General features: G+C 41.1%; 1 protein-coding gene across 2 annotated transcripts; it reads left to right on the top strand.

Annotated features, from left to right (window-relative positions):
- The first annotated feature begins 1,812 nt into the window (after nucleotides 1–1,812).
- LOC124147265 lies at nucleotides 1,813–12,151 on the top strand. 2 transcript variants are annotated; one of them, XM_046517928.2, is made up of 2 exons: nucleotides 1,813–1,899; nucleotides 8,117–12,151. In XM_046517928.2, exon 2 carries the CDS (start codon nucleotides 8,125–8,127, stop codon nucleotides 11,281–11,283), a length of 3,159 nt encoding a protein of 1,052 aa, XP_046373884.2. In that variant the 5' UTR covers nucleotides 1,813–1,899; nucleotides 8,117–8,124; the 3' UTR covers nucleotides 11,284–12,151. The 2 variants fall into 2 exon arrangements, with proteins under 2 accessions (XP_046373884.2, XP_046373885.2); XM_046517929.2 differs by lacking the exon at nucleotides 1,813–1,899 and adding an exon at nucleotides 1,912–2,091.
- Nucleotides 12,152–17,331: the final 5,180 nt, after the last annotated feature.

Genomic DNA, 17,331 nt, shown 5'->3' on the forward strand with positions numbered 1-17,331 from the left:
ATTGTATCCTTAGTGCTGTCAGTTGGAGATCCACTGGTATTAAGCATCGTGTTTATGACACTCCGTGGTGATGGTGAACAATATATACATAACCATGGTTCAACATAAAACATCAGACATGCATTAGATGATTCCAAATTTGAGGAGAATGCTATCCTGAAGAATTCTTCGAACAGTTGATCCTACTTTTAGTGGTTACTTCAGCTGATGGTACATCATGGACGCTTAACCAATTTGCTATTTCTAAAGCACCTTGTGGCATTGCTGGAGATGTACGGTATGTAAAAAATTGATCTGGACTTCTGCTGGTGGAATGTAAAATATGAAGTATGAGCGACAAAACCCTTTCCATACTCATAAGAAATCTCTGCCAAAATCAGTGTTGATACAAGGTGTTCGATGAGTCTTCGATCTTGTAAGCTGTTGGTTTCAATAATTTCCAGTCTCAGTTATAAAACGCCAACTGTTTCTCTACTCAGAGCAAAGAAACAAATCCGACATGGTTTGTTGAAACGTACGTTGTAATAAAATAATTAAAAAGGATATTTTCATATTGTTATGTTACATTGTTAGTGGGAATATGTACTTTTCTAATCATGCATCCTCGAAAAACTTAACACAGGGCATTCCGAACTACAGTTACGAGTTGCATGACTGAAAGCGTAGTCTGGAATGGAAGTCGTCAGTTTACAACTTGTGCAGGAAAAGCTCAAGAAAGCTTATTTCTTATTGGCTAATGTGGACTTCCAGTTAGTCATTTTATTAGTCGGTCAAAGTTTGCGAAAGGTCGTTCTGACGTGAACTGTAATATGGGATATCCTCAGCGTTTGCGAAAAGATTTTAATGAGATTTTTATGAGATTAAGGTAATATAGATATGTGATTAATCCTCTTTTGTTTATTTAAAGGATTAATTGTTAACTGTTAAAGCAAGTTTCTCAGCAGCCATTGTAATATGCAGCCACTAGCCGATTCGTCACGCATAAAATCACGGGGTGTACTCGGGGGCAGAAGACCACGGAGAAGGCTGATCAGTTTGGGATTAACAAAACAAATTAATGAGTGATTTCTGCAATTCATGTCAAATTAGGTGTGTCGATTGTTTTCCGTGGTAAATTTCTTGATGAAAAACCATGTACAATCGAAACAAAATAATAAAGTTTCATTATAAGATATATTTATGGACGATATATAAACATCGTAAGGGTAACTGTACAATGTAACCACTGAATGCCTCTTCAAAGCATATTGAAGTGATTGGCTCCATTGTTCAGTTAACTTGGATTTCTTTTAGTTTGTGGGTGAGTGAGTGAGTTAGTGAATATGGTTTTACGCCGCTTTTAGCAATATTCCAGCAATATCACGGCGGGGGACACCAGAAATGGGCTTCACACATTGTACCCATATCGGGAATAGAACCCGGGTCTTCTGCGTGACGAGCGAACGCTTTAACCACTAGGCTACCCGACCGCCCTAGTTTGTGAGTGAATAAGTATGGTGTTACGTCGCTGTTAACATTATTCCAGAGGGAGACACCAGACATGGACTTAACCCAATGTACCCATGAGAGGAATCGAACTCCGTGCCTACGATGCGTGAAGGATTTAACTACAAGGCTACTCCACCGTCCCTGAGTTCTGCACGACAACCAACAATTCTATTATCAGATACAGAGGTACTCATGAAATGTTATACTGAAATGTCCATATCACAAGACACACTTTTTATTCCGTCGTATCTTTAAGGCGACACAGTGACATGCTATCCATGTTGCATTACGCAATGACATACTTGACACACTTTGTGTAGAGTTCCTCTGCACCTCGGTGAGAGATAACCTGGATTGGCAATGTGCTGACTGTCCCGTGTATCATTTGATTGTAAAACCTGGCACCCGGAGGTATGTGTTTCTTATAACGTGATGCTTGGTAGTTTTTTTTAATTATATAGGTATGCTTTTTAGCTTACCCTAGTCCTTTGGGTTTGTTGGGGAGATGCAAGAGGAATGTTTCACTTGGCAGGGTGCTATAGGCTTTAATCTTGTGTTTGTGTAATGGTGGAAACGGACACAGTGAGTCAGAGAGCAGGACAGGTAAGGTGAAATCGGCTGTAACGTCGCGTTCGAGATTATTGCATTTATACAGCGATGAGCGTATACGTGTGCGTGTGTGTCTGTGTCTGTGTGTGTCTGGATTTACTAGTCCAGACTGATGCCGGTTTAATAGTGTTTGTCCACTGACATTCAATGCCGCAGCTTAACAAGGCAGACGTCCTTTAGAACAGGTAGCCATTCGTGGGCAGGCAAACAGTGATTGGTGGCACGAGCATCGTCCTTAAGCGCAAGGGGACGATGACATGCATTTCTCAAGTCTCAAAGCCTGACCATTCGACCAGCTTTAGTCACAGTAAAGTGTTGGGGCTGTTCTTATATGGTTCCCATGGGCGTATGAAGTGAATATGACATGTAGTAGAGACTAAATGTATTCCCGATTCCATGTCAAGGAGCTAGATTGTGATGTCACTAACGATACACGGTGATGTCAGTACAACAACCCCTATCCTCAATGGAGATTCCGGTTAGAACAGACGGCCTCCGTGGTCTAGTGGTAGAGCGTCCGCTCGGAGAGCAGAAGGTCCGGGCTTTGATCCCAGGCTGCGTCATAACAAAAAGACGTAAAAAGATGGTACTTGTTGTTACCCTGCCTGGCACTCGGCATTAAGGGCTTAAAACAAATCTGGTCGGCTCGGAGTCAGTATATTGTGTCTTTGTGGGGTATTCATGTGAAACTGCGACATGGTATCTCAGTGTGCTTGCACTATACATTGGCATCAGTCACACACACACACACACACACACACACACACACACACACACACACACACACACACACACACACACACACACACACACACCACACACACCACACACACACACACGCTATATATACACAAAGAAAAAACTTACGCACACCTTAATATTTTTCATTATTGTTTGGTCCCAATATTTGTAACAGTCATGAAAGATATAATTATGGGAAGAATTATGTTTTCTCGAGATGTAATCAGTCATGCGTAACGAAAGCTCACGTACCATGCATGGTTTGCCCGTGCAGCATGCTACCCTCGAGTATCTCTAAAAGCAGTTTATCCAAACGTGAAAATTGCATTCTTACGCTCGGTTTTAAACAGTTATTCCATTGGGTGACCATGGCACGAAGGCGATTATCAAACGCCACAAGATGGAAAATAATCGGCATGCATAATGTAGGAATGTCTTGTTATGCCATTGTTCGGAATTTGGGGTATCATCACACTGTCGTAAGCCGTTTAGTCGAGAAACATGCTCAGAGCAGTGATGTACACGATCGTCCCAGACCCGGAAGACCTCCTTTGACGACACATCACAAAGCCAGGGACCTTCTTCGACTCATACGTCGAGAACCCTTTTTAACAAGTACTCGGCTCAAACAGCTGTGGTTGCCCAATCGTCGTTTCAGCTCCAGAACAATCAGGAACCGGCTGAAAGAAGCAGGACTGAGGGCTAGACGAGTCATAAAGCGTCCCTTGTTGAGAGATCACCACACCGCATGGTGTTTTGTGCGACAGCACTGGAATCTGAGAACGATCCTGATGGAAGAACGAGATTTTGGAGGCACTGGAACACGGCCTACACCCCCAGGAACATTAAACCGACTGTTGCATACGGCGGGGGCTAGGTAATGGTTTGGGGGTGTATCTCTCATGATTGGATTTGGTCACCATAAGGGGATACTTAACAGGGGCTCAGTACATCCGGGACGTTTTGAGGCCAGTCGTCGTTCCTCATTTTGACAACCACCCTCTTGCTACTCTACCTCATTACCTGGATGACAGCGCCAGGCCTCATCGTCCGCATGCAGCCGTGGATTACATGAGGGCCAATGCCATAACGACTCTACCCTGGCCAGCAATGAGTCCAGATTTGAATTCCTTTGAAATGTTTGGGATATTCTGGGGCGGTGCATACAGACACGATATCCACCTGTACAAGATTTACGCCAAATTGAAGCAGCATTGCATCAGGAGTGGTTGTTTGGCCCATCAACAGATCTAACGTCTGACTGTAGGCATGAGACGTAGGGTGGAATGCGTCATCCGCGTACATGGCGGTTATACCCGCTAATTATCTGTTTCACGTGTTATGTCAAGTGGAGACTTTAAGGAACATTTTCACATGAAACATCAAACGTAACTCGTTTACTTAATCCTGAACCTCCATACTGTTTTTAGGTATTGTCTAAGGTCAAAAACAGTACCTGTGTTACCATGATGTTTTTGTCAGTAAATTTCAATAACAACTCACCAATATTTTCTTTGTTTGTTGTCAAATGTTTGTTCTATCCGATGACATTGGAATCGCCAAGCTCCTATGGTCAGTCATCCCATGCCATGATTTTTGCTATTTGTCATGGTCCAGAAATAGGGGTGTGCTTAACTCTTTTTCTTTGTGTATAAGCGCAATAATCTTGGATCCGACGCTAAACCCCATTTCACCTCATCTCACCGGTTAGAAAAGATCCCCAGCAATCCATCTTGGTCTTGCCACCAGGTCGTAGAACAAGTCAAGTCATGGTCTAGTAACCGTACCGCTCCCTTAACGACCCGGCGTCGTCACCATTCAGCAAAGTCCGGCGACACTCCGGTGTTTGTACTTCCTTGTAAGAGGTTGGTTGGTTGGTTTGTTGTTTAACGCCGCACTATATGACGGTGGTCTGTAAATAATCGAGTCTGGACCAGACAATCTAGTGATTAATATCATGAGCATCGATCCACGCAATTGGGATCGATGACATGTATCAACCAAGTCAGCGAGCCTGACCACCCGATCCCGTTAGTCGCCTTTTACGACAAGCATAGTCGCCTTTTACGGCAAGTATGGGTTGCTGAAGACCTATTCTATCCCGGATCTTCACGGGTCCCTTGTAAGAGAATTGTTGACCTGCGAACAGAGCTTATCACTCTGGGTGATCATTCGAAACTCAGTAACTAATCATGGGGCAGTTTTATCTCATACTGATTTATTCTGGTTGTATTGAGCTAAACTTTTTTATACTCCGTTTTTGTTCTGGTAATCCGCGAATAACCAACTTTCCGCGATTGCTTAGTTTAGGTGAAGTACCAATTTACAATTTGGAGTCAATTTACTTTTTGGGTGAGGTACCTTTCTTAATGCTTGTAAGTATAGATACTCTGTCGGTCAAGTAACGTATATTATGGGGTCTTAGGGGTTATTTCATTGGCCAGACCAAGTGACAGAGACTTAAACCTATAATACTAGTTTGGTTTTCAGGCGTTTTTCGTCAGTTAATCAGCTTGTATATTTGCTCTGATTTAACTAATCATTGATCATTGTCTGTGTAAATTGGGTTTTTGATCCTTTATGTTCTCCTTTGTTGATACAATTAGCTGGCAGTAATACAACTTTTACCAAGTTTTTAATCATTAATTATTCTTGTTGAATGGCAGCCTGGTCCCAGGAACACAGCTCCGTGCCTGTTTTAAATGGCCACTTAATGGATCGGGTGATCAGGCTCGGTGACTTGGTGGATTGCCTGTCATCTAACCATGACGGGGTGAATCTTTGCTCGTGATATCACTGGCTTGCAGATTCGATTGTCACAGGGGCGGTCGGGTAGCCTGGTGGTTAAAGCGTTCGCTCGTCACGCCGAAGACCCGGGTTCGATTCCCGACATGGGTACAATGTGTGAAGCCTATTTCTGGTGTCCCCCACCGTGATGTTCCTGGAATATTGCTAAAAGCGGCGTAAAACCATACTCACTCACTCACTCACTCGATTGTCACAGTCATATAGCTGGAGTAGTAATGAGTGCGACAGTAATCATTAAACAGTAAACAGTAAAACAACAACAACGGTATGATACGCGCAAAACCATCCATGTGTGTTTGGTAAAGTCGTTATGCTAGACACAAAACCCACGCAGTGCGCGTGTGGGTTGACTGAAAACCCTGATTAAATCTTCAGTGAAATGTAACTGAAATGGTTTCATTTGGGACTATCGAATGAACAGTCACATCCCAGGGTAAAGTCAGGTTTCTTTCAAATCCGCGGCACTCATGTATAATAGAACCTGTTGTCTACAGCAAAGACACGCTCACGTAGACTCGGACAATAAATGAATGGCATCCATTCTTATAAGTGATGTATGTTTTCCCCTCTGTTTTGCATAAAAGCAGCAATCCCATGTGTATATTTAATCGTATACATGTGTATGATTGGGATGTTGTAGTATGACTGATCTATTTAGCTCCTTTGTCCCTTGGAAGAATGGTAAGAACAACAGAGTTGAAATAACACAGAGTTGTAAAGAATGTTTGATGGAAAGTACCAGCATCTAAACAGAAACGTGAAATTGAAGAGAAAAAGTTGCATTTCTCGTCAAAAAATGATTGATGAGGAGATTCAATGGAAAGCGGCAAAACCCTCTCCATATTCACCAGAAACCACTGCTCAAAGCAGAGTCCACTGTTTGAAACCGACTATCATAAGCATGCTTTTTAATGAATAATGTTATGAATAACTTATGAATCACTATCAAATGAAGTTTTTGTGTAATAATTTAAGTAAAGTTGCAGTTCTTCCTTGCAGCTTTTGTTCAACAAACCGTTCATATTGAGCATAATTATAAACTATATCAGAAATGAAAGCACTATTTTTGGATTAGACTTGACATGATACGAAATACAACTGATAGAATCATCTCCCGGACTGAATGTCCTGTTGCCTGTCCCAAATGGTCATTAAATTGAACATATACTTTTTTTTAATAAGAGTTCATACATAATTCTGACGAGACAACCTTTCTCCCATGTGTAAACCACAGGACCGATTAATGTGATTGTCTATTGGTTTATCGATGGTATGCATATTACAATGTTGAAGCAGATGATTTATTAATAAAACGGTAGTTCGTAGCGTGGAGTGATCATCATACTGATGAAACAAAACAAATATGCTGTACAGTTAAGTTGATTGAGGTTGGGACTTAATGCAGCATGTATGCCATGCCACTCGCCAGTTTAAAAAATTAATATATGCACACTGAGAGAAAGAAGAATGAAGCTCTTCGAACCCACATTGTCACACAGGAGCCTTTGCAAGTCGAGAGGCGTTACAAGAGGCATGATCATGAAGTAGTAGAACTCCAGCAGTCAGCATTCCTCATCACTTTTCTTTGATAAAATCTCTGAGGCGATGATGCAAACCAGCACAGTAGGCACCTGTATTCGTCTTTTGACTTTCTAAGTAACCACAAAGATTACACCCTTTGCATTCCAGGATACAGTGGCCATAACCTTCTTCACTGAAGATTTGAATTTCTTTGGTGCCGGAGAAGTGGAATGGAACCATTCCATGGATTGACGTTTTGACTCGGGATCATAGTGGTAGACCCATGTTTCATCATCCGTTACTTATCTCTTTTTGAGGTCGGTCGGGTAGCCTAGTGGTCAAAGTGTTCGCTTGTCACGCCGAAGACACGGGTTCAATTCCCAACTTGGGTACATTTGTGAATCACATTTCTGGTGTCCCGTGATATTACTGGAATATTGCTACAAGCAGCGTTAAATGAAACTCACTCACTCACGCACTATCTCTATTTGAATTTGACGAAATCCTCCTCAATAAGCTATAAACTGTCTCTGGCAATGTCAGTTCCTTTTTATAATTTAGAAACTCTGGCACCCAATGAGCAGATATAGTTTCAATGGATCCATGATTTAGTCCTGTTTTCAGCAATGGTAATACATCTATCTGACCACATAAGTTTTTTCTGTCTCTCGCTTGAATCTTCGTTGATGGAAGTTGAGGGACTTCCAGACCTAGGATCGTCATCAAGGCTTGTTCTTCTAGCCTTAAACATAGCTGCAAAACGTTAAACAGTGGAATAGCTAGGACACGTATCCCCATACACTTGTGACATTTTCTTCACCATTAAGACCATGCCAATCTACACCAACTTAATCACTGATTACTTCCTATAACGTGTTTACTTCTTTATGAACATTGCATGTGACATAAGATATCATGTCGACTTCAAAACTCAAATTCGTTTTTTCAGATAAAAAGATGTCCGATGACAAAACAAGTTCAGTGGTTCACGTTGTGGTCGGTGTTGACGTTGGTGGGACCAACACCGATGCAGTAGTTCTTAGTCAAGGATCCACAGTGATTGCCGCAGTGAAAGAGCCAACATCAGCTGATGTCACTACCGCTGTCCGGAATGCCATTCACGCCGTTCTCCAACAGGCCACAGACAATGGACATAGGGTAGCTGTGGTGCAGGTCAACATTGGAACCACCCACTTCGTAAATGCTGTTGTACAGGGTAGAGGACTTGCACGGGTCTCTGTGATACGTCTTTGTGGTACTGCATCTCTAGCTCTTCCACCTTTCAGCGATTTTCCTCTAGATCTTAAAGAAGTCATATGTGACAGTGTTCACCTCGTTGATGGCGGCTATAGATTTGATGGTAAGGAAATTGACCCTGTTGATGAGAAACAGATAACTGATACCCTTTGTCAAATAAAGGAAAAGAAGATAAGAAACATTGTTGTGTCAGGAATATTCTCTCCTGTCAAAACCGACCAAGAAGATGCTGTTTTTCAAATTATCGCGAACAAGTATCCAGAAGCCTCAGTTACACTGTCTCACAAGATTGGACATATTGGATTACTGGAAAGAGAGAATGCTGCTATACTAAACGAGTGTCTGAAACCAATTTGCAAGATGACAGTTGAAGGTTTTCAGACTGCACTAGCAAGTGTTGGTCTGTCCTGTCCAATGTATTTGACTCAGAACGATGGCACCATCATCAGCTCTGATGAAGCTCTGTTGTATCCAGTGTACACCTTTGCATCAGGACCCACAAACAGCATGCGAGGAGCAGCTTTCTTATCAGATGTCAAGGATGCCATCGTTCTTGATATTGGAGGCACAACCACAGATGTAGGTGTTCTGAAGAACAGGTTTCCAAGAGAAGCTTCCACCCAAGTAAAGATTGGAGGGATCAGGACGAACTTTCGAATGCCAGATGTTCTCAGTATTGGCCTTGGTGGTGGGTCCTATGTCACAGAAGAAACAGACGGTTTGCTGACTATTGGACCGTTCAGCGCAGGGTACAACCTAAAGAATGAAGCTTTCATATTTAGTAATGGCAACACCGATTCTGGACGAACCTTAACTACGTCTGATGTTGCTGTTGCAGCTGGATTGATGAAACTTGGAGATGCAAAATATGTTCAACATTTATCAAAGGAATTGGTTGAGAAAGTGCTTGCAAAGATAGTTATCATGATTGAAGATGCAATCGATATGGTCAAGCTGAGTGGGGAAACACTACCTGTCCTTCTTGTTGGTGGTGGAAGTGTTCTGGTTGACAGGAATGAGGAAATTAAAGGTGCCTCAGAAGTCATTATCCCCGAGTATTCAGGAGTTGCCAATGCCATTGGTGCTGCACTGAGTCAGGTGTCTGGCAGTTCTGATAGTATTGTATGTCTTCAGGATACGGTGGATCAAGAACAGATGGATCAAGCTCTTGAAGCCACTCAGGCAGCAGTGGATGATAAAGATGTAAAGAAAGTCGAGCTCGCTGCAGAACAAGCTCGAAAGCCATTTTTTATCAATGCCAGAGATACAGCTTTAGAAAATGGAGTACGTGAAGCCAAGCAAATAGCAGTAGATTGTGGTGCTGACCCAACATCTGTTGAAATTACACAGAAGGAGGACATGACTCTGTCCTATATCCCAGGTCAAGCAGTGAGAATAAAGATAAAGGCTGTTGGCAATTTAAAGAATTTGCAATCAGCAAATGCGAAAGAGTGGATCCCTAGCCCATTGAAAAAAGATGAATCAGTGTCTGGTGGCAAACTTGAAAAACAAACAGGGACCTCAACTGGGAAAACACTTGCAGGTGACAATGAGGCAGGAGATGCAACAAAACACCCAGTGGATCCTCAGATCGACCCTCATACTGGAGAGTGGATTCTCTCGGAATGGGATTTAGAGGCAATTGTGATTGGTTCAGGCATTTTTGGGTGTGGTGGTGGTGGAAATCCTCATATTGGTAGACTTCTAGCTCTTAAGAAAATACGAGAGGGAAAGGAAATACGTATAATTTCCCCAGAAAAACTGTTTGATAACTCAGATCTACACAACGACCTTGTTGCTGTAATCGGGGCTATGGGGGCCCCATTGATATCATATGAACAGCTTGCATCTGATGAAACAACTGGAGCGTTGAGATGTTTGGATGATCTGTACACCATTGGTGGCTACAAGGATGGCATGTTGCAGAACACAGAGGGAGTTGAAATCAAGACGAAAGATGGGATGGTATATATAGAGAATTACCAGGCCAGGGTATCAATGGAAAAACCTAAACGGATAATTGCTTTGATGTCTGGTGAGATCGGAGGAATGAATGCGATTGAACCTCTTCTTGTGTCAGCTGACCTGGGCCTGCCTGTTGTTGATTCTGATGGCATTGGACGGGCATTTCCCGAGTTGCAGATGTTTTGTCCATATATGTATGGAGTGTCTGCTCATCCTGCAGCTTTAGTAGACGACAGAGGCACACGAGCTGTAATGCTGCAAACACCTTCACCAAAACATCTCGAAAATCACTTCAGAGATACAGTTATTGGGATGGGATGTTCCGCAGGATTAGCAAGCCCTCTCAACAAAGCTGACATAATGGAAAAAACGGTCCTATACACGTTCAGTCATGCGTGGAAACTCGGTGATGCTGTTCTAAAAGCCAGAATAGAAAAGACGTCCCCCATTGAGGCCATTTTAAAAACAGAAAAATCTGTCCACATCATCACTGGCAAGATCAGGGACGTGCAGAGGGAAACAAGTGGAGGATTCAACAGAGGGAAGGTTATCATTGAAGGGCTTGACTGTTTTTCTGGACAAACCATATTGGTTGATTTTCAGAATGAAAATCTGGTTGTATTCCCCTTGGATGCCGAGAAGAAAGCTGGGAAGCCAGTTGCATGTGTCCCAGATCTCATCACCATCGTTGATGCGGACACAGCCGAGCCTATTCCGACAGAAGAGGCGAAATATGGAATTCGAGTTGCTGTCCTTGTACTGGCCTCTCCAGATATACTGCGAACCGATCAGGCTTTGCGATTTGTTGGCCCTAAAGCTTTCCATTATGATGATGTTGAGTTCAGACCAATCGGAGACGCGTATCCTGTTCAACCAATACCCCCAAGGCACTGAGTATATTCAGAATTGACCAACTGAACATAGATTTTAATGACACAGATTCATTCATTTCATTTATTTTGAAAACAATGTAAGTTTTCATAAACTATGCAGATAAGTAGCCTTAAGTATATTTAACTATCCGGAAAGTCTCGTTATGATTATGTAGATGTACTCCATTAAACAGAATATTTGTAGTTTGATTTACCTATAGACACGTTCAGCGTAAACATGTGATTTGTCACTGGTATAATGTATGTTATTGGCCTGACGGGAGTGGGCATATGCCGTTACTCAAGACTGGAAAAACAAATGCATCAGCTGTTTCAGGTATATTAGTGATCAGATATAGTTCAATAACGGTTGAACAGCCAATACCCTTCTTGTGATTCATCCATCTGAACTAGAAATTAAAGCAACCAGGGAAACAGCCTCATACAGACAGTATAATTTCCACTTATATTTCGAATTTTGTGTATTGTGATTTGCTTCTCAGTGAAGGTGAGATGCTGAGTCATCAGATATCATATGTACAGCAGATTAATGTTTCGTGAGCATGCATGTACTAAAAATTTGTGTACAAATGTCTTACATTGCATGTATTTAGGAAGTGTATTGTGTGTATAGTATTTTGTTTATCATCCATGCCAAACCGTTCATAAGTTTTATGTTTCGAGCAATGGGGGAAAGGAGCCACGACTAAAAATATCACATTTCCCCCGTACCAGATGGGAGAAACATATTTTACGAGATACATGGAATATTCCATTTATTATATAATATTTCTGTGAAGAAGCCTTCCGGAAAAAAAAAAATCATTACAAATGTAAAACCTTGACACGTAACTTCTCACTACCTGACACGCAGGGACGTTTAACCACACCTTGTAATTACGACTTAAAATTTAGTTCCTAGTTTACAAAATCTTAATGTAAACAAAAGTAAAAAACAATATTTGAGATCACTACAAGTCTTTATGATACATTTGTATATGATTATTTGGAACATCAACTTCAACAACAAAAATATTCTTGAAGGCTACGAGTAGTATACACGCCGGTCAAGACGAACAGTCACATTTTCAAGAGAACATCAAACGGCAAGAAGTGATGTTAACTCAAGAATGTGGCACTAACATAAGAAGGAAATCAACAGTTTGTGTACGAGCCAGACACTCACAATAAATGGAGACAATTTGCGGGAAGGAAACTCTTGTATGAAAATGGTTCAATGAAAGTGTTATGTTCAACTACAGTGAAATATCAATGTTATGTTCACTGCAATGAAAATATCATGTTCCTCAACTTCGGAAAACTCAATCTTTCACACTGAAGTATATAATAAAGTGAAATTTCTTTTTGAGAGGAAGTAGGATAGACTTGTTTTCAGTAAGTAGTGTGACATACGTTCTAAACGAACATTTCATACTTTAAGTTACACTGTTTCTTTCATGCTGATTGGCTTAATGGGTAGTCACCTGATCTGAACTTTAGAGTTCCTTGTGAACGGACCGCAAAGTTTACACGATGTGACCAATTCTTTGTGAAATCTATCGTGTGAACTTTGTGAACTACTTTCCGAGGTTTCCCCGAACTCTTGGTGTTTACAATGAACTCGTTTTTCTTTTCCCTTTTTAATCCCCTCATTTATCAGCTTTATAATTAATTCAGTATTTTTGCTTGGTCTTGTAACATTTTATCTGACTAAAAACTATATAAATGCTTTGGTTCTGGTGTTTGTTACCTGAAGGTGATTTGGATATGGATATCCCTAAATACTAGTAACGTAAGTGAAGAAAATGAATTCTGCAAAGTTACTGAGGTGAACGAGATTGATTTAATCAGCACTATTGACTTTGATGCCTTTGTCTTGGAAAATGACTGGAATCTAGCACCAAGACAGTACACCCCTCAGATGTGGCCGCCGACACAGATATTAAAGCGACTGCTCCTGATCAACCCCATACTAAAACCCGGTTCACTATTTTATCGGAAGAAGATTTGGAGCAACCGAGGCACAGCAAATGTATAATGAAAAGCAGTAAATTGGCTGTGAAATGTCCAATGGTAGACCAAAGAAAATTAATCTAGCTCATAAATAAATAAGGCATTAAAAAGTAAGTAAGGAAAGAAAGTTCAATAAGACAACAGCCTACCTGTTTTACAGATTAGTGATCGGAGACGAGAAAAATATCCGTAGACTGGATTACTATTCCGGTTTCTGAGTTGAGGACCTTTCTTCGTGCATTCTAGGCCGAGAATCGTCGACACATGGAAGGAAGAACAGGGCACAGAAATGAAGCCCACATTTGGTCATGCAGTAGGTCCATCACATGTGACAAGAAACACCAGCTCAGCAAACTGTTACAGCACACACGACAGCACACACGACAGCACCGTGACATTGTTGCAGTGTTCTTTGGCGAAAGCAGAGAACTTCAAAGGAAGCAATCATTGTTACGATATTATTCGGTGAGGCCGGTAAACTACAAAGTTTGAAATTATATGAATTGAACGTCAGTTTGGATGGGTTTATTGAAGGGTGAACGATTTAAAAGCGCTGGTTAAACTGTGTGAACCTCCACTTCAATGAACACATCCAAACTGACGTTCAATTCTGAAGTGAATACTGTCCACAAAACGTATAGACCCGTGAAGATCCGGGGTAGAATAGGTCTTCAGCAACCCATGCTTGCCGTAAAAGGCAACTATGCTTGTCGTAAGAGGCGACTAACGGGATCGGGTGGTTAGGCTCACTGACTTGTTTGATGCATGTCATCGTATCCCAATTGCGTAGATCGATGCTGATGATGTCAATCACTGAATGTCTGGTCCAGACTCGATTATTTTCAGACCGCCGTCATCTAACTGGAATATTGCTCAGTGCCGCGTTAAACAACAACCAAACCAAAACACAAGACTTATGAATATAATAAAATCTAGAGTTTGACTTACAACTAAGACATATAAGTTAGGAAAGTAACTGACAGGCTGAAACTTTGTTTGACCTGAAGAAGTTATACTAAAATTACACTTTGTCACCAGTGTATTCGTTACCTATTTGTTGTTTGGATTAAGAGCAAGCGTAAAGTCGTAAACCAGTTTCTGATGCTGAAGGTTCAAAAGTAGATTTGTCATCAGCAATTGGGTTTACTCAACCCGAAAGCCCTTCGTATTCAATCCATATCTGTAGGCAGATTATGTATTGGTATTAGCAAATGCAGCTAATAAATGCCAGTTCGAGAATATTCAAATTCTACATGACAAAATGACAAAAAGAACAAGAAGACCGAGCAATTGAACACTCATTCAATGTTTTCTGTTAAATACGTTCAACTAACAGTTTTCTTATCTGTAGATTTGATCATGATGTCTTTAAGAGTTACGAGATGTTGTTGATGCCAAGACTCCAAGAAAACTGGTGCATAGAAACAGTGTAATGCTGGCACTCTTTATTCAGGGGAAAAGTTGATACAGATAAAATAGAAATGACCTTTGGAAACGACCACACATGTTAAATTAAAGAAGCATCGCATAATCAAACGCCATCACAACACATGGATGATATTAATTTGAAAAAATGCAAAAGACATTCACAACAGTAACTACATTGAAAACGGTTATCAAATATCAAATGAAACGTTCAGAAAGCAAAAAGGTGTTTGCAAGTACTTGTGAACAGGAAGCAACCCCTTCATTTCCAGAAAGCACAAGAAACCATTACATACCACCTGTTTCAGTGCTATACTGTTAATTTAGGCTTGGTGAAATACATGCATTGTGCATACCACGATCTCAGATCAGATTAAAGTACCTTCCCACTAGCAAACATACCACTAGTTTCGCAATTAACCTCGGCTTGGTGACATACATGCATTATGCATACCAAGAGCTTAGACCAGATTAAAGTACCTTCCCACTTGCAAACGTACCACCAGTTTCATTATTACCTTGGGCTTGGTGAGATACATGCATTATGTAAATCACGATCTCAGACCAGATTAAAGTACCTTCCCTCTAGTAAACGTACCACTAGTTTCACTATTACCTTCGGCTTGGTGAAATACATGCATTATGCATACCACGATCTCAGACCAGATTAAAGTACCTTGCCTCAAGCTAACATTCCACCACTTTCACTATTACCTTCGGCTTAGTGACATACATGCATTAGCATTCCACGATCTCAGACCAGATTAAAGTGCCTTGCCTCAAGCTAACATTCCACCACTTTCACTATTACCTTCGGCTTGGTGAAATACATTCATTATGCATACCACGATCTCAGACCAGATTAAAGTACCTTGCCTCAAGCTATAATTCCACCACTTTCACTATTACCTTTGGCTTGGCGTGCACTTCTAAAATTTATGTTTGCATGTTGATACAAGCTGTTTGAACAGAATGATACAAAGGGAAGGACACAATGCACTTTATATTTGAATGTAATCACTTATACTCTTGGGCGTCATACAGCTGGAATATTGCGGCGTTAAACAACAAACAAACAAAATTATATTCTTGCGTATTTCCACAATTTGTTTGTCCACGTTTTCTCAGAGTAAGCTTATCGTTTATGTTTAGAAATATAAATATAAGAGGCAAGCAAAATCCTATTTACATGTATAACTGCTTCTTCAAGAAGGAATATGATAAAACTAAATAATGCTTACATATCTGCAAATCTTTACTTATTACTGAATTCTAACAGCAGCAAACCTTTTTCCATAATCATACAAAGTCTGCAAATATGTTGTATGTTTCAGACTATATCATAAGTATGAATCACGACTAAATAGTGATGATATCTGGTGTTCGCTTGAATGAAAGCATATATTGACCCACCGATTGCATCCGTCACAAAGGTGAAGTGAGGTGAGGTGAGGTGAGGTGAGGTGAGGTGAGGTGAGGTGAGGTGAGGTGAAGTTGGGTTTAACGTCGCGTCCAAGATTATTGCACTTATATAGCGACGTTCATGCACGTGTGTGTGTGTGTGTGGCTGCTTGTACTAGTCCGGACTGATGCCGATTTACAGTGCTAGCTCACTGAGATACCATGCCGCAGTTTAACGTGAATATCCCACTCAGACACAGTATACTGACTCCGAGCCGACCAGTCCTTGTTTTAGCCCCCTTAATGCCGAGCGCCAGACAGGGTAACAACAAGTACCATCTTTTAACGTCTATTGGTATGACGCGGCCGGGGATCGAACCCCGGACCTTCCGCTCTCCGGGCGGACGCTCTACCACAAGACCACAGAGGCGGCCCGTCACAAAGAAATGCATAGGGAAGTCAAGTGCTGACCTGCACAAACACATGAACATAACATGGTACGTGGTAAATTCAAATATGGAATTGCAGAATGTTGGTCACTGGTTTGTTAAATTTGGAAATGGCCTCCACATTTCTATCTTACAACCCTACCCTGGCCAAACAACTTAAATATTTAGCCCTTGTGTAAACCAGCTGCATTGTGATGTATTCATGTATACATATTGTATATTTTAATATAATGTAAGATGGTACAGTATCATCATCTGTTCGAATACTCGAGTACTCATGTAAATGTAGGTAAGAAATAGAACTTAAGACGTATTATGTTCCTCAAATGCTAACTGTATATATGGCAGCCCACGTCGATCTCTCTCCCTCTCTCTCACAAGGGTAATGTGGGTTTATATATGTTTGAACCGCGTTGTCGCGAAAACCTGGTATCATCACTAATAGACAGCGATTCCTAAACAGTTCTGATACAGTCGGAATAGTATATGAACTCTTTCAGCACATATTTCTGATCATTATGGAAAACCCTTTTTAGCTTCGAGGAATGTACATACATATATGAAGAATAGAAAGAGGCGTGTTAGAGCAATGTTATTGCTTTCTGACATGTAATGTATCGATAATAAATAAGCATACATGAAATCTATATGTGACCAATCATTTTCTTGAGAATAACATTTTTAAAAAACAAAACAAAACATTCAAGCCATGCCATCGCAGAGGGACACCAACAGTGAGCTTTTCACACTGGCGCCGCGATTTGCTGTGCAGAGTTGCGTCC

The sequence above is a fragment of the Haliotis rufescens genome, unplaced genomic scaffold, assembly GCF_023055435.1.
Source record: "Haliotis rufescens isolate VD_foot unplaced genomic scaffold, xgHalRufe1.0.p SCAF_30, whole genome shotgun sequence".
Classification (NCBI taxonomy): Eukaryota; Metazoa; Mollusca; class Gastropoda; order Lepetellida; family Haliotidae; genus Haliotis; species Haliotis rufescens.

Bases quoted from the DNA above. Each gene is read 5' to 3' on its own strand.
- LOC124147265 (XM_046517928.2), top strand. From the start codon at position 8,125: ATGTCCGATGACAAAACAAGTTCAGTGGTTCACGTTGTGGTCGGTGTT.